This window comes from Cucumis sativus, chromosome 3 (assembly GCF_000004075.3).
Source record: "Cucumis sativus cultivar 9930 chromosome 3, Cucumber_9930_V3, whole genome shotgun sequence".
Lineage (NCBI taxonomy): Eukaryota > Viridiplantae > Streptophyta > Magnoliopsida > Cucurbitales > Cucurbitaceae > Cucumis > Cucumis sativus.
Genome location: NC_026657.2, coordinates 9,416,542 through 9,437,385, shown reverse-complemented (window position 1 = coordinate 9,437,385; position 20,844 = coordinate 9,416,542). Strand labels below are relative to the sequence as shown.

The window sequence follows — 20,844 nt, the reverse complement described above, 5'->3', positions numbered from 1 at the left end:
AACAAAATTTGTCAAATTCTATCAATGATATAAGTCTATCACTGACCGACTATGTTGTAAATATTAATCTATCACTTATATACCATATGAAATCTATCAGCAATACAAGTCTATCGATGATAATTTTGTAATATTTACAATTTTTTAAAATGTTGAAATATCCTTAATTTTGTAATAATTTACAATTTTTTTAAAATGTTGAAATATCCTTTATTATTATTGTTAAAATAGTCGTAAATTCCAATTTTCATATATTTTTATTTGAGCCCACAATTTGATCGGAGACTATTGAAGTCTCCGTCACCATCAAATTTCTCTCCCCTCAAGATGAATCGAACATCGCCTCCTCAAAATTGGAGTTTCGAAATACACAAAAATGGCCAACCTCACACCATTCTCCAAACTTGACAAAACCTTCGACAGAGCTTCTGAACTCAAAGCCTTCGACCAAACAAAGGCTGGCGTCAAAGGCCTTGTTGACTCCGGCGTTGCGGAGATTCCAGGAATATTCTATTGCCCACCCAAAGAATGTTCAAGTTCCATTCCGGAGGAGGAAACCCATTTGAGTGTTCCGGTGGTGGATCTTGAAGACATCGATAAAGACCCATTCAAACGCAGACAAGTGGTGGACAAAATCCGAGAAGCTTCAGAAACTGGGGGTTTTTTTCAAGTGATTAACCATGGAGTTCCGGTGAGTGTTCAGGAGGCGATCATAGATGGGGTTCGTCGATTTTTCGAACAGGACAGTGAAGTGAAGAAACAATATTATACAAGAGACTACACTAAACCTTTCATTTACAATTGCAATTTCGATTTGTTTACCGCACCAGTGGCCAATTGGAGGGATACCATCGTCACTTTCATGGCCCCAAATCCTCCTAACCCACAAGACTTGCCTCAAGTTTGCAGGTGATAGATACTCTGCCCATTATTTCTCTCTGTTCTTACTTCTTAATTGCCGCTTCCCATCTCTTCAAACATTTTTGGGAAAAATCCATTTTTCTTATCCTTAGATTTTAATACAGTATAGATTTGTTCAACTGTAAAATGTTTATTTTTTATTAATTGAACACATAAATGGACACCCTCTGTCCAAAAGCAGATAATATTTTTGTTTGATGCATTAACTTATTTAAAATTTTTGTTTCAGAGACATCCTTCCTGAATATTCAAAACAAATTATGAAGCTTGGAGAATTAATATTTGGTTTACTTTCGGAGGGTCTTGGTTTGAAATCAACTCATCTCTTAGACTTGGACTGTAACGAGGGACTTCGCGTAATCTGCCACTATTATCCGTCAAGTCCTCAACCGGAACTCTGCATCGGCACAACTGAACACTCTGATGATTCATTCATCACCGTGCTACTGCAGGACAATATGGGAGGCCTCCAAGTGCGTCAACAAAACAAATGGGTGGATGTTACACCAGTTCCTGGGGCCTTCGTTATCAACGTCGGCAACTTATTGCAGGCAAGTGATTTGACAATTATTTCCATTGATACAATCCTGATTGATTTGGATACATATTAATAAAGGGAAAATTAACGAAAGGTGTTTGGGGGGTTGGTTTTGCAGTTGATAACAAATGATAGATTTGTGAGTTCAGAGCATAAAGTATTGGCGAACCGTGAGGGCCCAAGAGTATCTGTGGCAAGTTTCTTTAGCACCGGCCGTCTACCAACATCTAAACTTTATGGACCTATCAAAGAATTGTTGTCTGAACAAAATCCTCCCAAATACAAAGAAATCACTGTTAGAGAGTACAATATCTACTTTAATGAAAAAGGGTTGGATGGCACTCCTGCTCTTCCACATTTCAAGATTTGATTACAAAGATGATTGAAAAGTCAGTTACTAGGGGAATCATAGTATAATTTGTTGTGAGTTGTTATGAGTTTGGCGTACAAATTTCTTTTATTTTATGCTATTATCGGATGGTCAGGGCTGTTGCTAAATAATATGTTTTTCTCTTTTTCTGAAAGGTCCTAATAGATTGAGTCCTTCTCGGGATTGTGCAAGATTTGGTTGTTCCCCGACTTTTAATAACCTAGATTGCAGCTTGCGAGTGATAGTACTATATATATATATATATGCATACAAGTCAAAAGTTGGGCTATTTTCGGTGTGTTGTTGTGTGGAGGAGAGTGTGGTTTTGAAGCTGAGTTTCTCCTTTACAACATCTTTCTGATATGTCATATTGAACACTTGGTGAATGTTTTGATGCAGTAGATCAGTGTGTGCGAAGATCTATACCATTGGGGGGAGCCTAACTTGTTGAAAGAGTTTGTTTAGTAGTTTCTCACTCAAGAGTATCGGTGACATGCTTTTTCACCACTGCCTCTATACCAACCTCCAAACTCTATGAACCCATCGAGCAGTTGTTATCGAAACAAAATCCTCCCGAATACAGACAAATCACAGTTAGAGAATATGTTCTTCACCATGCTCAGAAAGGGTTGGATGGAACTCATGTTCTCACACATTTTAGGCTTTGATTTGCTTCACCTCGTCTTTGGTTCGCTGTTCCAAACCCCAACTTTTTAGTTTGTTAAGGTCAGTGTGTTGAATAATGTTTATTAAATCCGCCTTCCACTGATTTAATTAAGAAGGTTTGTTGTTTCTAATATTTTGTTAAACATGGGTTTATTAAAATGTTATTGTTTTGTTGTAAGGTTTGCTATGTCTAGAGATTATTTGTTAAATTGTTGTATTGAAGTTTGAGTTTTTGTTAGTGTGACTTTTAATTTATTCCTGACCTATAATGTCAACTATTGTAATTTGTGTGTTTGGTTTAATAACTTTTTTTATTACTGCCTTTTTTTTTCATTTTTTTCTGAAAAAGAACTATCATTTTAAAATAATAACAATGGAATGTCTAGCAATAACTCAAAATAGTTTCTTTTGAAAAAGATGAATTTATGAAATTAGTTGATGAACTTATGAAATTAGTTGGTCAAAGAAACACATATCTGAAATCAACTTTTAGAAAAATGGTTTTGGTGTTTAATAATCCCTCGACTTATCTCTATTCGTTGTCAGTCACCCTCCAAACTTTAAATTAAATTTGGATGGTCATGAAAAGTTGATTAATTATAACTATTTTCAATTAATTAATAGATGTTAACATAGGATAGCATTCTTATCTCATTTGTAAATATGTTGGTTGTGAGTGCTCTATGGTCTTGACCTCAAACTCACATTCCTTTTGTTTGATCTCGATCTTGTTCAAACTCACCTCTATTTAAGGGATTTTTGAGCCTACAGTGATTGAATGCGTGACTAACTCAACTAAACAATAAAGAACTAAGGTTCTTGGTCTTTTAACTCTCATTTGAAGATACTTATTATTCTCGTTTTTTGGCTGTGGAGTGAAACTATTTATAAATTGGTCCTCTAATACACATGTTCATATTTGTGTGTGATGAAAGGAGGGTTGGGGACGTTTTTGGCACTTGAGGTCCACACTTGGAATTCGCCATTGACACCACTAAACATGCTAACAATACCTTCATATCGCAATGCTTTATTAAATATTTGATTAAAATGTGTTAAAACTGAGTCTGTTGAGTCTGGAGATGTTCTTTTGTATCAACTATCTTTTGTTGTGTCAAGATCATTAATATATAGAAACAATAATAATTATCAAAGTAAAGGCATAGGCCATTTTAATGTGACAAAAACCAAGGACCCATATAAGGCCATTCACGTCCTCACCCCCTCAAACCCAATCATTTCTTAACTATCCTCTACTTTTGGACCAACAATTTGTGATTAGTTGCTGGTTTTGTTTGACGTTGGAGGGTAAAACTTCATTAGCAGACAAGATTACATAAACACTGGTTTGAATGAGGTTTTTCAAGGGGAGACTCTTCCACCTTAATCTAATAAGGAGTGATTTGCATGATCAAGGAGAGGATTTTGTTTAGCAAAATTTAACTTTGAAATTGTAGTGACAAAGTGGCTTTACTAAACTGTATCAGTGTAGAGTGTGAATCTAAGTTGATTAAAAATGGTATGTTAGTTTAAGTTTGTTTACTACTGACTATACAGTTATTGTTTTCTCAAGAGGGATACCATACCCGATCACTCGTCCCAATCAAAACAAAGAAACAAAAAAATAAAAGCGGAAATATTTGTTGGTGGAAAATTTTGTGTGGATGGAAAATAGGAGGGGGACGGGAAGTGGCATCCCCGATCCCACGCCTCCCCGTGTAATCTCCAAGTTCACGTCCTCACCCCCAAATAATACTATCTCCGTTCAGAACACTCATCAAACAAAAATGGCAAACCTCACACCTTTCTCTAAACTTGATCAAACCTTCCACAGAACTTCCGAACTCAAAGCCTTCGACCAAACTAAGGCCGGCGTCAAAGGCCTTGTGGACTCCGGCATCACCGAAATTCCTGCTATATTTTACTACCCACACAAAGAACGTTCAAATTCCGACAAGACCTCTGTTCCCGACGAACCCCATTTTGGCGTTCCAGTGGTGGATTTGGAAGACATCGATAAAGATCCACTCAAACGCAAACAAGTGGTGGACAAAATCCGAGAAGCTTCAGAGACTTGGGGGTTCTTTCAATTGCTTAACCATGGAGTTCCGGTGAGTGTTCAGGAGGAGATCATAAATGGGACACGTCGATTTTTTGAACAGGACATTGAAGAGAAGAAACAATATTATACAAGAGACAACTCTAAACCTTTCCTTTACAATTCCAATTTCGATTTGTTTATTGCACCCTTTGCCAATTGGAGGGATACCATCCTCACTCAAATAGCTCCAACTTCTTTTGGCCCACAAGAATTGCCTCAAGTTTGCAGGTAATCTCTACTCTCTCCACTCTCTGTCTCTGTTCTTTTGCCTAATTACGATAGCTAACATGCCCCCCAAGACTTTTCTCGTCGGTAAAGTGGGTGTTGGTGTTTGGAGCTGTTGTTTGCAATTCATATGGTTAAGCTATGCTTGTTACGTATAATCATTTCTGGGATCCATGAATGTAGTTGAGGATATTATTATATTAAACGATGTTTCTCAGCTCTTGGAGTGGGTATTACCTAGTGGAAACTTACTCTATTAGTGGTTGGGAATTCTAACTCTGCGATTGAGGTTCAGGATTAGCTTGATACATACTTAGACAAGTCCATTTAAGTGGTTCTATTAGGAAATTCTTTTGGATTAATCGCAATCGTAACGTCTTTGCACTTGATTTAGCGTTCCATGCTCAGACATTTTGGACACTCGTTCGTGTGTCTTGAAGATCATCAGATTCTGCCATTTTATTTTTACTGACGTGTTGTTCTTAAAGCTTCTTTTTGTTTTCAGCTTGTTATATATGTATATATATTAAATTACTAACAGTTGTCTATCTAAATAGATAACAAATTATTGTAATTGGTGTTATTTATTGTGATTGATGATAAAGATTTTTGTTGCAGAGACATTCTACTTGATTATTCAAAACATATGGAGAATGTTGGAGAATTGATATTTGGACTACTTTCAGAGGCCCTTGGTCTGAAATCAACTCATCTCGTGGACATAGGTTGCAATGAGGGACATGCCTTGCTCTGCCACTTTTATCCATCGTGCCCTCAGCCGGAACTCACCATTGGCATCACCGAGCACGCTGATGGTACCTTCATCACCGTACTGCTGCAAGACCATATCGGAGGTCTTCAAGTGCTACATGACAACAAATGGGTAGAAATTCCACCCATTCCTGGAGCTTTAGTCGTCAATGTCGGCAACTTACTGCAGGCAATGTTTTGTTATGCATTCATTAAGTAACAAGATACACATATATAGAAAATATAATGATGGGTTTGGGTTCCTTTATGGATGCAGTTGATCTCGAATGACAAATTTGTGAGCTCGATCCATAGAGTGTTGGCTACTCGAAATGGTCCAAGGGTATCGGTGGCAACTTTCTTCTCCACTGGCTATGCAGAAACCTTCAAACTTTATGGACCAATCGAAGAATTGTTGTCCGAACAAAATCCTCCCAAATATAAACAAACTACTGTGAGAGATTACCGTCTCTACTTTTCTAAAAAAGGGTTGGATGGAATGGATCCTCTCACACATTTTAGGATTTGATTTTACTGAACTGTTTTTTTGGTTCATAATTCTAAGGTTTGTTAAATGTTTAAGTTCGACTTTGTTAGAGTGTGTGATTTTTAAACACTATAACATTGATTTTATTGAAATGTCTTTTCCTACCCTGTTGTAAGGTTTGTTATGTCTTTAGAAATTATTTGTTAAACCTTTGATTGAATTAGGTTTGAGTATGTCAACTAAGTTTAATTTAGTATCTACAATTTCAAAGATTGGAATTTAAACTTCAGTAATTAAAAAAAGAGAAAGAATTAGACAAAATGTTTTAAAAGTTGGAATTTAGTAAAAGAAATTTTGGATATGAATCTCATATCTTTAATTACTTAGGTTAATATGTTTTTTAAACACTTTGAACACTTTGAACACTGGGATATTTTTGAATCATGACTCGTACGAAAAACCAAGACCAGAGAGAAAGGCAGCATGAGGGGGTCTGAGTTATGAACTATCTTCTCATGTTTTCTGTCTGTATTTGCCGACAGTGGATTAGCAAGCATTAACGTCCTTCTCACAGCAAAAATAACTATCTCCATTCAGATAAACTGATTAAATTAAAAGACCATACACAGTACACTCCTCAAACAAAAATGGCAAACCTCACACCTCTCTCTAAACTTGATGAAACCTTCGACAGAGTTTCCGAACTCAAAGCCTTCGACCAAACTAAGGCCGGCGTCAAAGGCCTTGTGGACTCCGGCGTTGCCGAAATTCCAAGAATATTCTACTACCCGCACAAAGAACGTTCAAATTCCGACAAGACTTCTGTTACCGACGAACCCCACTTGGGTGTTCCAGTGGTGGATTTGGTAGACATCGATAAAGACCCATTCAAACGCAGAAAAGTGGTGGACAAAATCCGTGAAGCTTCCGAAAGTTGGGGGTTTTTCCAAGTGCTTAACCATGGGGTTCCGGCGAGTGTTCAGGATGAGATCATAAATGGGACACGTCAATTTTTCGAACAGGATATTGAAATGAAGAAACAATATTATACAAGAGACAACACTAAGCCTTTCGTTTACAATTCCAATTTCGATTTGTTTAGCACATCCACTGCCAATTGGAGAGACACCGTCTTCATTCAAATGGCCCCAAATCCTCCCAACCCGCAAGACTTTCCACTAGTTTGCAGGTAAACTCTCTGCCTCTCCATTCTCTATCTTTTTGTTGCATGGGTGACTTTGAGGGTCAGATTAATCGTAAAAGCGTTTCGTACGTGAATTGAGTGAACTCCTATCAGGGCTTAGTATACTATTTTTACGTCTATAATATTGTGTATCGGTAATGGATGTATATATATTATTGAAAGGTGTGGAATTGTTTATGAGTAACAAAGGTAGATTAGTGATGCATGAGAATGAGAATAGAAGATAATTGTATAAAAATGTCTAGATGTGTGCAGAATATATTCCTTTTAAATGTTATGGATTTCAAATTTTGTGACAAATTCAAAGTTAAGTTCAAGAATAATTTAATTTAACATAAATGACTGATTTAGTGTAGTTTTGAAAATAAATAAATAAATTTAATCATGCAAATTTTCAATGAAAAAGAATTGGGTTCATCTTAGAATGTACCAATAAAAGTATCAAATCTTTTTTAAAATATTTTCATTAATGGTTCTTTTAAAATTAATGTTAATTAATTTTCTCTACCAATAAGCATTGGATTAACTTAAAGCTAAGTTAAAAATTATTTGAAAGTATTTTGCCGTCGTTCGACACTAAAGTGTCTATTTTGAAACTTTATGGATCAAATAGAGATGAACTTCAAACCCAAAAAAGGAAAAAAAAACGTTTTCGTACTGTGAAGAGAGATATGAGATCATCTTGTTATGGTGCATTTTGGATTTGAGTCATTGGTAAAGAAAACAAACGATCTTTCTGTTAATGTGCAATTACTGTACTAAAGGTTTATATATTTTTTATTTTACTTTTAAGATTCTAAAAGTTAACTATTTTTCTCCATAAATAAAAAAAAGTCAAGATTGTCTAATAAAATATCAAGGTGTTATTAAGATGTTTATTTTGTTAGAATACTTGTGGCCTCCTAGCATACCTTTTGAATATGTTATTTGTTAGGAACTGATTGAATATCACGGAGTAAAGAATTTTGGTGTTACTTTCTACTTTGTGAATTTTGTTGCAGAGACATCCTAGTTGAGTATTCAAAACAAATGGAAAAGGTTGGAGAAATGATATTTGGGCTACTTTCAGAGGCCCTTGGTTTGCAATCAACCCATCTCCTGGAATTGGATTGCAGTGAAGGACATGCCTTTATGTGCCACTATTATCCATCCTGTCCTCAGCCAGAACTCACCATTGGCACCACCCAGCACTCCGATAGTAGCTTCATCACTGTGCTGCTTCAAAACCATATCGGAGGTCTTCAAGTGCTTCATCACAACAAATGGGTGGATGTTCCGCCTGTTCCTGGAGCCTTTGCCGTCAATGTCGGCAGCTTATTGCAGGCAAGGTTTTCATTATTAACTATTATCATGCATTCATTAAGCTAAGCTATATAATATATTGTTGTGTTTTCATGGTTTGATTAATTGAGTTCCTTTTATGAGAGCATGCAGTTGATTTCAAATGACAAATTTGTAAGCTCGGTGCATAGAGTGGTGGCTAATCGTGAGGGTCCAAGAATATCAGTGGCAAGTGCCTTCAGCACCGGCACTATACCAACCTCCAAACTCTATGGACCCATCAAGCAATTGTTGTCCCAACAAAATCCTCCAAAGTATAGACAAATCACTGTTAAAGAGTATCGTCTCTACTTTGCTAAAAAAGGGTTGGATGGAACGGATGCTCTCACACATTTTAGACTTTGATTTACTCTTCTCTTTTTTGGTTTCCCTATTCCAAGCTTTACTAAAATGTTTGAACTATGTTAAGGTTGAATTTCTTTGTTAGAGGTGTAAACTTTTAATTTGTAAAACATGTTAGTGTATAGTTATCGTTAGTGTTAGAAATTGTGTGAGGTCGTGAATATTTTATTTGTTCACTATTTTCTTCTTTTTGGTTGACGTGGCAAAAAGTGTTTTGAAAGTTTGTGAAGAATATTTGGATGAGACAAAGATTTTATTTGGGTCCTATTGTGAACATATTTTTTTTTTCTTAAAAGAAGAAGATTTGTCTTTGTAGTAGATATTTGTGTGTACGAATTTTTATTCTTGTTATGAGAAAAGTTGTTGCAATGCACGATGATAGAAAAGTGAAGAACAACTTCTCGATTGAACCACCCGTTAAAAAAATAGAACCTAAAGCGTGTAAGTTTTCTTTCATTCGTGTGGTTTGTTGTTGTTGCTTTTATTTAGTGACGATTAGTGCCGAGGTTATAAGATATGAAGTTCAAGTTTCTGTTGTATGATATAAGGAACTTTTGTTTACGCCTTGATGAAGGATGTGATTCAGGGGAGTTCCTCTAGTTTACTACTTAATCTGTTGATTGGTGAGAAACTTGATTAAGAGGGAGATTTTGGTAACCAAACCAAATCTATATTTGAAACAGTTTAGTGATAGTGTTACTTTAATATTGTATTACTGATAGAGTACTGAGTGAAGAAAATTAGTGTTAAACCTTCTACTGAGAATCATAATAGTTTGATTATGATTTATATATCAAAAAAATAAAATCTCTGATCTTAGAGTAAAGGACCCTCTAGACGTAAATATTGTGTCATTGAACTAGATTAACAATGTATTGTGTATTTCTACTCTCTTTACTTATTGTTTTGTATGTTGTATCCTCTGTAGTTAACTGTGAGTTCGTCCCAAACAATGTTGTTTCTTTACCTGTTTTAACAATTAAGGTCAAATGACAATGGTAACATTAACTATAACAATAAATATGACATATTTGTATTTTTAAGTAGAAGTGATGAAAGACAATTAAATAGGTTTGGGATTCAAGCTGATCAGGAGTGATCCATCAATAAAATTTGATTAGGATTACATAAATTTTAGAATGAATGGGTAAAAATGTCATCAATCTCTATAATTTTTGAAGTTAGAATTTGGTTGAAATGTCAATGTTATTGACTCATACTAATAATCTATAAGTGTATCACTAATTAAATATGAAACTTTGCTATTTTTTTATAAATATTTTAATGCATTTCTTATATTTGAAAATATCCCAAATCTAAATCTTTCTCATTTTTATATCAACCAAATACTTTGATTGATAATTTCTTTAAAGTATTTTATAATTTAAAATGTGTAAATCAGCATTTAATATAATAAAAAAAATCTCCATTACAATGTCAATGACTTACTCTAAAAAAAATCAATAATAATAATAATAAGACTCATAGACCCTAAAATTAGTATATTTTGAAGTTGTGATAAATAGATTTAGGTTTAAAAATCACTTTTTCTCTAAAATATATTCGACATAGAGATTTGAACCTCTAAAATCTCACTTTCATCTCTGTAAATATAGATTTATAACTTCATTTGAAGAAAATAATTGCTTAACTAATTAATATTTGGAGGTAATTTAATCCTTGAATTCAACGGAAAATTTGAATACGATCGACTTGGAAGTTCTATTCTCTTTGGCGTCTGGCTGAGATGAAGTGATCCAATGACTTTGTGAATTGGTGATGCCATTTCCATTTCTTTAATCCAAAGTCAATTCCCGGACTTCTAAACTCCTATACGTAACCATGCATATTTGCAATTCCCTTTTTTTCCTTCTTCTTCTTCAACCCAAATAAATCCATCCCTGTTTATCGCCCTTTTCCATTCCCATTTCTGGGTTCATTTTCTTTGTAATTTCGATATCTATTTAATTTCTCAATTTGGGGTTCTGATTTCGGATTCCAATTTCTCGTTTTACGCTTTTTTTTGGGGGGGGTTTTGGGTACCCTGATTTTTCTCGATTGCTATCTGGTCAAAAGCTTTGATCTTGTTTACAGAGTTATGAGAAAATGGGTAATTCCCTCGATTGGATTTTGAACTTTGGAGGTTTCTTTTGAGTTTGGGCAGGAAGAAGATGAAGGACTTTCCTGGGACTCCCGGGACTGTGACGGGGCTAATTCTGAGGATTTTGCAGTGTGTTTTTGCTGCTGCCTCTGTTGCTTCTATGGCTTCAACTGCTTACTTCTTCAAATTCACTGCTTTTTGGTATGTGTTCTTCGCACCCCCTTTTTGTTCCTCTATTTGACTTTAAATACAATCTGATGATTCTCTGTATGAACAATAAACATCCATTGGTTCTGCTTACTTTCCATTCTCAGAGATAATATCACAAGTATTTGGCATCTAAGTTGTTTGGTTTGTCTTATGATCAATTCTGAACCATTTCTTGTGAGCTAGCAGTCTGATTGTTTGTTTGTACGGTCCAAGTGGTCAAAGTATAGCAATCTTGTTTCCTTGCAAATTCTAAGAGCAAATATGAAAGGATGATGTACTTACATACAATCTGATTGATCAGGAGAAATGAAATTGCCTCTAATTTCAACATAGTCTAAATCGTTGTTTTGTTTACGTTTTCCCTGCCATAATTACTGAATATGACCCTTTTTCAGCAATTTGGGTTGTCCTTGATTGCTGACAGTGACCAAAAATATCCATCTCCATATTTTTTAAAATTAATCTGCAATATGAGTAGTTCATCTTGTCTGCAATGGCCTTTGTCATAACTATAGCGCTTCTAGTTCATTAAATTCATACATTTATGTGATGGAGCCAATAGAGTTGGAAGCACTAGTTCAAACTTGTTTGATGTGTTCTTATCATTTATTCTTTGTGCAGCTACCTGATTGCTTCATTGGGGTTACAAATCACCTGGAGTTTTATGCTAGCATTAATCGATGCCTACGCGTTGGTGAGAAACAAAGCCCTCCAGAGCACGGTACTTGTTAGCCTCTTCGTCGTGGGGGATTGGGTGAGTCCCATGGAACTTTTAACCATCTTCGTTTCTTGTATGGTGGTGTCAGAGAATTAAAAGTTTCATGTATCTATGTTGCAGATTACAGCAACATTGACACTGGCAGCAGCTTCTTCTTCAAGTGGAGTTGCAATATTGTACTTTAACGACTTGAAAAGCTGTAATTTTATAGGGGAATGCCAAAAATACCAACTCTCAGTCGCCTTGGCATTCCTCAGCTGGATTACTATTGCTACTTCTTCTCTTATTATGGTTTGGATATTGGCTTCCAGTTAAAACCATTACTTGTACAGCCAATATCAAATGGTCGCTTTTTTTTTTTTTTTTTTTTTTTTGTAACAAGTCATCTTTACTCCTTTTCATTTGCTCTCTAATTTTTGTTTTCTCACCACTTCATTCTTAGTTTTGAAAGCACAGACACAGACACAGGGGATGTAAATTTGATCATAACAAACTACACATTTTTTTTCAATTCCAATTTTCCAATCATGCTTGGATCCATTTTAATCTTTCTTTCTTTTCTTTCCGTTTTTTTACATCTTTCCAAATTGGCTTATAGTGATATTTTTGGTGGACTATTAGATGATTTATCTATTTATATAATTATCCTGAGCAATATATTTCTTACTCCCTAGTAGCTAATAACATAATAAATGGCATAAACAAAATGAGATAAAGACATGATGGTTGCCCACTTAAGCAAATTTCCTTATCAACTAAATATAGTAGGAAACTTGTTCGAAAGTATTATCTGTTTGCTATTTCCAAGTGTCATCTGGTATGGAAAACCTTGGTATTCCACACAAATTAAATGGTTCATTGAGATTTGTTTTAGCTTTCAAAGCAGGTCTACTGTTGACCGATAGTTTATATGATACCAAAGAAACTGTTCAGCATGAAAATTGGGAGAATATTCTCCATTCTTGGCTGTGGACTGTCCAACTAAAATTACAAAGTCAAATCTAATTACTAACAGAACAAAAATAAATTTTCAAAATGACTCAACTAATCTGCTCATGTAATGTATTATCTATCTCAATTTTGATCTGTTTATCATACTGGAAATGATGCATCGTTTCTAAATAAGTTTGTTCAAAGGATGCATTCTATTTCCTATTAGACAGCTGAGAAATCTACACTATTTTCTCAATGTGAACTGCTGCAATAGGGACTGGGCTTCTGCTAATGAAAGAAGAAGACTAAGATAAATGCTAAATCTACTATCACCTGCATTTGTTGATGCTCTCACTCTATTTACAATTACAACTGACCACTTTCAATACCTACTATTTATAAAGACATTTTCTTTCCTACTCGTACAGTTTCTATTGTCTCCTCTATTTTTTCCAACTGTCACCTCAATCCACTTTTAACTTTTGACCAATGAAGAATAAGTAGATAATCGACATTGAGTTGAAAATATATATATAAAAAAAAGGAGTATACAGTAGTCCTTGCAAATTGTGGTTCCATTTTGGAACTAATTGTTTTGAAGAACAATCAGGAAATGTGTTGAGATAAATACTTACATGCTGGTGAAGCAAAAATGGACGGATGGATGGATGAAAGAAAGAGAGAAAGTCTACTCTAGTTATTTAAAAGGTGTTAAAAATTAAATAAACTAAGCAGCAGGGGGCCTGAGCTCATGATCTTGAGATGTATCTCGTATTGATGGAGGAAGATATTGCCACATTGGGATCAAACCATAACCAGGAAAAACAGCCATCTTACCTGAAGCAGCATGATATGCAGCTGGATGACCAGGTATAAGCCCTGGAGATGGAATGGCTATAGATTTCAACTGTTGTTCCATTTTTTCCTTGTCTTCTTTTAGAATTATTTTCTCTTTCCGAAGATCATTCTTCTCTGCCTGTTGAACAATTTATGCAACCAAAATTTATGTTAAAAGAAGAAGATAGGATAACCAAATCATTGAAACGCATCAATATCTGTTTTAGTTTGTGACAATGGCATGCAAGTACAAATGGATTTACTTTCCTTTTAAGTTTTAACTGTTTGGAGTGGTATTCTGAAGAGTACTTTCGAGTGGGGAGGGGGGATACCATGTCTTCATTACAAAATACACACTGATTCCAATACTTCACAATATCTTCAAATTTTCCTTTTTGACATTTAACTAAATATCATGAAAGTTTTTGTATTAGGTACAATCATAGAATACAAGTTTGAAGAAAATATATCAAAAAATAATCTCAAACACAAGAAGTGTGCGAGGGATCTATAGCTATACCAAAAAATAGCATAATCGCACTGAGAAGCAGTTCATGCAAGAGGCACAATTGCACTAATGGGAATTCATTAAAGATATAGCTCCTTTAAGAAAACATAAAAATATTAAGGAAGCATGAGATCAAAAGCAGCGGCCTTTGGTACAGAGAGTAAAGCTTCATGATTTGCAAATTATTTACATTAAGAAAAGTGCAAAATTTTAATTGAAAAAAGGTAATGTCAAGATTAGAATATCGATACTCTAGCAGCACTCAAAGATAATATGAAGCTGATTAGCTTTCTTACACGATAACTAACCTTTAAACTCTCCACTTCTTCTCGCAACTTTTCATTTGTTTGTTTGAGTTCTTCGGCTTCATTCTTAAGTTGATTTAACACTCTAATGGCATCATCAAGTATAGCCGGCTTGTTAGTTTTGGTATGTCTACTAGGTTCTAAAGCAATGCTTAAATCTAGAAACCTGCACAAATTACCAACGAAAGGAAAGCTTTACACTTGACTATATGTCCTTGTAACAACTGAGAGAAGAATTGACTCATCGTCTAAACAAGTGATTGCACCCTTGAACTCCCGTTTGAATAGCAAAATAAATTCATACACATATCATAAATACCATTAGGCTTATCCCCCCATCATCATCATCATCAAACAAGATAGTAGAAAAGAAGCATATAGAATTACAAATGTGTCGGATAACAGAAAATGCTTGCCTATCATTTAATTTCTCCCTCCGTAACCTCTCACGACAAGCTTTTGAAGATGCTCCAGCGCACGACCCATCTCGCGCCCTGAGAATTATTTCAAGTAGGAAAATCACAGATAAACATAAAGGAAAAACAACCAATGAAAAGCTTCAAAAACATTACTAGAAAGATAAAACTTAATTATCACAAAAGATGGCTAATTTCCAAATTCCAACTGAAAAGAGTTAAGCAACATCCAAAATGAGAAAGCAGAATTCAGGAAAGTAAAATGGTATTATCTGGTACAATATCGGTACAGACAAAAAAAACTACCTCTTCCTGGAACAATCATTTTCTTCAGATTCGAGATGACCGGCTGAAACATCAGTATCCGCTAAAGAATCCCTCCTGCAAATGAAACGAAAAGCCCAAATTCGTGAAGTGGTTCGTATAATGAAAGAAGAGAGTAAAAGAGAAGAGGAAAGGGAGAATGCAAAAATGGGTGTTGAGGAATGATTGCCTGGAATGATTAGGAGGCCAGAAAGGATGGAGTGAAGGGTTAATAAGATTGTCGGCGTCGGGGAAGAAGGAGCAATCGAGAAAATCCCAACAACTAGAATCCTCTAAGGGATCCATGTGATGTGATCTGAAATCAAAGGGTCGTCCAACGCCGTACCTCTTCTTCCAATTTCAGTCCCATTAGGCCATCGAAGAGATTGGGGAAAATTAGGGAATGGAAAATTGGGAGAGAAAAAAACAACGATGAGGGGGGATTAGAACATCCAGTGATAAAGAAACACGTGTAAAAAAATTCAACTTTTTTGGGAGAAGGAATATGGATTAACCGCCGCCGTGTTGAGGGATCATTGTCTCTTCCGCTGTGCTCACCAACATCGCCAAATTCTACAACCCCACTCCAAATTTCTTTTTCTGTTTTTTACAGATAATTCTTCTCTTCCATTCACTCCAAATGGAATATGCTCTCTACTTTTTCTTTTTTTTTAAAAAAAAAATTATCTTTACTTTTGAAACCCCTCACATCAATCTTCATGCACCGAAATAAATCAAGAGATCACAATGTTTTATAGGGTAATCTTATCCCAATATGGAGTATTTAGTATAAAGTATGGATGGTTTGATCGCTCATCATTGTTATAATTGTGAAGAATACGAAGAGCTCATACTCATTGACTCTAAACCTACCTACATGTTATTTAGTACAATACAACGGAAGATAAATTATTTTAATACATGATAATACTAACTATCTTTATCTTTACAGTGATAACAATAATTTTAGCTTGTACTATTTATAAATAAAATAGAAAAAGAAAACTGTAAGTTGGATGGATAAGAGTTGGTGTTTGTTTTGGCCATAAAGAAATAAATAAAGTCACCATTTTCAATAAATAATGTCATTTTCCCATGTGATTTTATGAGTGAAATAAATATGGTATTAGGAGCCTATCTTTAAATATATGCAACTGTTCCAATGACATTGAATATCATAGGTTAAGATAAACATTCAACATTCAAAAATCATCATTCTCCTTTTATAGGAAGAAAAAAAAAAACATTTCATTAAAGGGAAAAATATTTGAACTAAAATAAATAAATTCTTGAAGATAAAAAGTTTAAGCTTGGTTTTTTTAAAATAGTACTTATTTTTTTCACAATTTGTTAATAATAATTTTCATGTTTCTTACACATCACAGCCCAACCCAAGTGCCTTATTTGCTATTACAGTCCCACACTGTTCTAGCAATTTAATAGCAAAAGTAAACCAAATAGTTCAGTCTAAGAATCAAAACAGGGAAATTCATTGGCTAAGGATGAGGGGAAACAGAAATCATGTTATTCAACTTGAATTATAATTTTCATACTGTATTTATTTGCATCCTGAATACGTAAATGGATTAGAAAAGGAGAGAGATCAAATGATCAAATGACATGGGCTTCATTTTTTAGTTTGTCAATCAGTTCATCAACAGATGACAGTATGATACCCGCTTTTCTTTTTGGAGGTTCCGTTACTTCGACGACCTCTAGATCAGGCTTCACATCCACATTTAATTCCTGTGGAGTGAACTTCTTTATGGGTTTTGACTTCGCTTTCATTATGTTCGGGAGCGTAGCATACCTCGGTTGATTCAGCCTCAAATCAGTTCTGCATAACAACCAAAAAGCAATGAGTTCCTTGGTTCAAGATATTGACATCTATGGTGTTTCATAGATTTCTAAAGGATGAGTTCTGTTCTTTTTCTTTTCTTTTCTTTTCTTTTTTTTTTGTTCTGGTTGTTAAAATTTGCATACATCCTTGGAAAACTGTTAAATTTACTTTGAAAATGCAAATAGTTAGTAGTTTTCTGGATCAATATTTCAAGCCATTTTCGAGCTCGAGGAGAAGAAAATCTAATCCTAAAAGATCAACATTTCAAATTATCAAGTTGGACCTATACATGTCTATAAAAGGTAAAGATATTGTGTAAATGCAAGAAACTAACGTGATTACGGCTGGTAAGTTCAAACAAAGAGTCTCGAGACCATCATCCACTTCTCTGTCTACTGTCACTTCCTGCTTCTCCTTGTCTATCACAACCTACTGGAAACGCGGATCAGTGTCATATAAACATTTTCTCCATACAGTAGGCAAAGTGATCTCTAGCAATATAAAATGGAGAGAAGCAGATTATCATTCTCATATCCTACTGACACTTGTTTGCAAAATCTAAGTGAGGTTATAATTATAAATAATAAATACACAGATAATATGTGCCGGAAGTCGAATAAAGCTTAAAACAATTTTGAGAAGAGACAACATATACCGTCTAGTCCAACACAACTGCCTAGTCCTGAGTGGGTACATTTGGCACAAATAAATCTCAAGAGATTATATACATGCAAACTGGTTTGAATTCACCATCTAAGAAGTATCTGAATCTACAAATGAGTCAATCCCAACCCATGGTGGTCCATATCTGTTAGTTTCTTAAAAGTTTCTTAGTAGCTGCTCAAAATAAACTAACAAGGGAAGGACCAGCATAAACATTAAAGTGCTTGACTACTATAGGAAAGACATTGTGTAAATTGAGAGTCTGCCTCAAAGTACTTAATGAAGTAAACAGTGGATGTTGGAGCTAGCATCTCAAAAAGTACTCAACGAAGTATACTTATTATTGTATTGTACGTATCATGCCAACAATTCCTCTTATGCCTAGTTAGTTTTACGCCATTTTCCTTCTAAGTTGTTCCCTAAATCGTAAAATGTATATGCTTGAGAAGCTAACCTTCGAAGCAAAAGTCCCTTGAGGCCAGTTCAGAAGACCTGCAACCATCTGCCCCGTTTGATTACAATCATCATCAATAGCCTGCAAGTCCAGAGTCAGATTGGACAATAAGTCTCCTTTCACGTTAGATATTGCAGTTAAAGAAAGATGAAAACGGATAACAATATACACGAAGAACAAATTACCAAACCCCACAATCCCAAATTCCAACGTCATATTCCCCAACATCGTGTCATAACCCATCATGTAAATGGTCCAAGCAAACAAATTTTAGGATAACGAACCCCCCTATATTTCTACAAGACTATGATATCGTCTATTTTGCAACAAACTCTGGATAGTTTACTATTGAATTCTATCCAAAAGATTCCATGCAAAAATTATTTCCTATTTCTAACTAATGGTACTATGTTCACATCACAACTGAATTTGGTATTCGTTTTTATGTTAAGCTGAAGAAACTTCGCCAAAAGATGAAAACCACATAGGCTCGAAAAAATGCCAACAGTTCCTGGGTTTGTCAACCAATGTCACATTTTTTTGTAATGTACCATCTTAATCAAAACAAACTATTCTAGAACATGATACAAAACTCAGTCTCGTATCAATCACCACCAGAAAATGTACAACAGAAATAAAAACCCCAATACGAGAAGTAAAGGTTCAATTAATATAGTGGGCATAGTTCAAGATCCCCAAAATTATCATAAAAACCCCAATCAACTACAAGAGAACAACTAATCCCCAGTACTCAAAATTCAATTCAATCTGCCATCACTAAAAATTAGTTCACAAATCGAAGGATGGATAAAAGCAAACCTGTTTCCCTAGTAAAAGAAGGCCAGGCTTCTCAACCTCAACAAGGGCCTTCAAAATCTTCGCAACAGATAGAGGATAAAGGGGTGCAGTGGCTTCCACATGAATGCCCCTGTCAGCGCCCATCGCAAGGCCCGTCCTGAGAGTGTCGACGCACTGAACCGGGCCCATGCTGACCGCCACAACCTCAGAGGCCAAGCCAGCCTCCTTGATACGCAGAGCTTCCTCGATTGCAATCTCGCAAAAGGGGTTCATCGACATTTTGACGTTCTGGGTCTCAACCCCCGTCTAATTTTGTAATTTTCAGAAAAGGGGTGAGTCGTCTTCTACCAAAAATGAATCAAAGAAGATGAAAATTTCGAAAGTAACGAAGAATTGATGAGTTGGGATCTTACTCTGTCCGGTTTAACACGGATTTTGACGGCGTAATCGACGACTCGCTTAATGGCGACCATGATCTTCATCTCGATCGTTGTATTGTGTATTGCTAAGAATGGTTGTTGGCTTCTGGTGGGTAGTTCGAGATTGGCACGCAGGTTATTGTAGAAGAAGAGAAGCTGCTCAAGTCTCTCTTTGTAGAGTAAAGCAAACAAAACGGCTTTAGTCTTTAATTTGCGGAAGCAACCTTTCTCTATTCCTTTTGTTTCTTTTCATTCATTTTCTTGTAGAAAAATCATATCAACTACTAAATTAATTTTGGCCTTCATCAAAACATTTAAACCATTTTTTTTTCCAATTTTAAGGACAAAAGGAACTTTTTGATCTCAACTTTGTTGGTGATATTTGTTTGATTGATTTCAAAACATACAATTAAAATTAAATTGGTTAAAGTATTTTCTTTTAAATAAAATCATTAGATTTCAAGTTTCAACATTTCACTCAATTATGGTTAAGCTAAGCATATTTTGATATATTAGAAAAATCTAATCCAAGACCTAAAGTAGATTTTTTCCAAATATCTTCTCTATCACTCTTTCTATGTTTTCACTTTTGTCAAACACGCGGAACATTCACCGACTAAGTCCAATCAACACGTTTAAAAATTTAAAGAAGTTTAATTATAATTGGGTGAGAGAAATTTAAAAAATGATTAGATCGATATTATATTGAAATTCATTTCATTTTAGATTGGATACTTAAGTAGCAAGTACTAGTTTGATATGTTTTCATTATTATTATTATTATTATTATTGTGTGTAAAAGTTCAATTAAAAAACTATTAAAATATTAACAAATTTTCATGTAATAAAAACAAACAAGTGAATCGTTTGGGCCGAATTGAAAAACGAAGGGATTTGGATGGTTCCTTAGTGGGCATTAAGTGGCCCATTCCTCCTCGGCTCTAAGGTAATCATTCAACAGAATAATACGAATTACCAACTTCTGCTTTTTAAGTTGCATGACTACTTTTCAAATAAGTGGTTTCAGGAATTTCATTTTTATTGGAACCACTTTGGTTAAGACTTTGTAACCATTTTATTGGTTGGTACATAATTCTTAAAAGTGTTTATTTTTTAAGCTTTTACTTATATATTTCTGCTGCAAACATTTTGCTTCTAATTTCTCAATTATAATATAAATTATTTTAAAAGTAATTTCATATGAAGTGCATTGATCTTAATTTTAATTTATTGTTAGGAGAAGAAAACCGGTGAAAATATCATTAAAGATTTTATTTTAATTAAGGCATTTGTCTTGATTTACATTTTCAAGTTATATGAATCTATCAATGGTTCAACTAAAAGTACTATCTTCGGTTTAATTTTCTTACAAGAAAAAGTAAAACAATAGTTTA

General features: G+C 34.7%; 6 protein-coding genes across 7 annotated transcripts; 4 read left to right on the top strand and 2 right to left on the bottom strand.

Annotated features, from left to right (window-relative positions):
• Nucleotides 1-279: 279 nt before the first annotated feature.
• Nucleotides 280-2,797, top strand: LOC101211800 (1-aminocyclopropane-1-carboxylate oxidase homolog 1). The gene is made up of 3 exons (XM_004134026.3): nt 280-909; nt 1,151-1,472; nt 1,578-2,797. The coding sequence occupies exons 1-3, from the start codon at nt 377-379 to the stop codon at nt 1,827-1,829; spliced, it is 1,107 nt and encodes a 368-aa protein (XP_004134074.1). The 5' UTR covers nt 280-376; the 3' UTR covers nt 1,830-2,797.
• LOC101211561 (1-aminocyclopropane-1-carboxylate oxidase homolog 1) lies at nt 2,417-6,266 on the top strand. 2 transcript variants are annotated; one of them, XM_004134025.3, is made up of 4 exons: nt 2,417-2,555; nt 4,069-4,824; nt 5,440-5,761; nt 5,849-6,266. In XM_004134025.3, the coding sequence occupies exons 2-4, from the start codon at nt 4,160-4,162 to the stop codon at nt 6,098-6,100; spliced, it is 1,239 nt and encodes a 412-aa protein (XP_004134073.1). In that variant the 5' UTR covers nt 2,417-2,555; nt 4,069-4,159; the 3' UTR covers nt 6,101-6,266. The 2 variants fall into 2 exon arrangements, with proteins under 2 accessions (XP_004134073.1, XP_031738132.1); XM_031882272.1 differs by having other exon boundaries at nt 2,419-2,555; nt 4,053-4,824.
• A 197-nt stretch (nt 6,267-6,463) lies between these two features.
• On the top strand, nt 6,464-9,263 carry LOC101211311 (1-aminocyclopropane-1-carboxylate oxidase homolog). Its single transcript, XM_004134024.3, has 3 exons — nt 6,464-7,247; nt 8,264-8,585; nt 8,697-9,263. The coding sequence occupies exons 1-3, from the start codon at nt 6,706-6,708 to the stop codon at nt 8,946-8,948; spliced, it is 1,116 nt and encodes a 371-aa protein (XP_004134072.2). The 5' UTR covers nt 6,464-6,705; the 3' UTR covers nt 8,949-9,263.
• A 1,385-nt stretch (nt 9,264-10,648) lies between these two features.
• Nucleotides 10,649-12,520, top strand: LOC101211061 (CASP-like protein 5B3). The gene is made up of 3 exons (XM_004134023.3): nt 10,649-11,247; nt 11,878-12,010; nt 12,095-12,520. The coding sequence occupies exons 1-3, from the start codon at nt 11,117-11,119 to the stop codon at nt 12,287-12,289; spliced, it is 459 nt and encodes a 152-aa protein (XP_004134071.1). The 5' UTR covers nt 10,649-11,116; the 3' UTR covers nt 12,290-12,520.
• An 888-nt stretch (nt 12,521-13,408) lies between these two features.
• On the bottom strand, nt 13,409-15,863 carry LOC101210812 (transcription factor bHLH104). The gene is made up of 5 exons (XM_004134022.3): nt 15,467-15,863; nt 15,280-15,354; nt 14,974-15,051; nt 14,561-14,723; nt 13,409-13,883 (listed from the first exon to the last, which is right to left on the bottom strand). The coding sequence occupies exons 1-5, from the start codon at nt 15,580-15,582 to the stop codon at nt 13,635-13,637; spliced, it is 681 nt and encodes a 226-aa protein (XP_004134070.1). The 5' UTR covers nt 15,583-15,863; the 3' UTR covers nt 13,409-13,634.
• Nucleotides 15,864-16,737: 874 nt separating this feature from the next.
• Nucleotides 16,738-19,677, bottom strand: LOC101210570 (electron transfer flavoprotein subunit beta, mitochondrial). Its single transcript, XM_004134021.3, has 5 exons — nt 19,445-19,677; nt 19,053-19,337; nt 18,234-18,314; nt 17,451-17,545; nt 16,738-17,113 (listed from the first exon to the last, which is right to left on the bottom strand). The coding sequence occupies exons 1-5, from the start codon at nt 19,511-19,513 to the stop codon at nt 16,888-16,890; spliced, it is 756 nt and encodes a 251-aa protein (XP_004134069.1). The 5' UTR covers nt 19,514-19,677; the 3' UTR covers nt 16,738-16,887.
• Nucleotides 19,678-20,844: the final 1,167 nt, after the last annotated feature.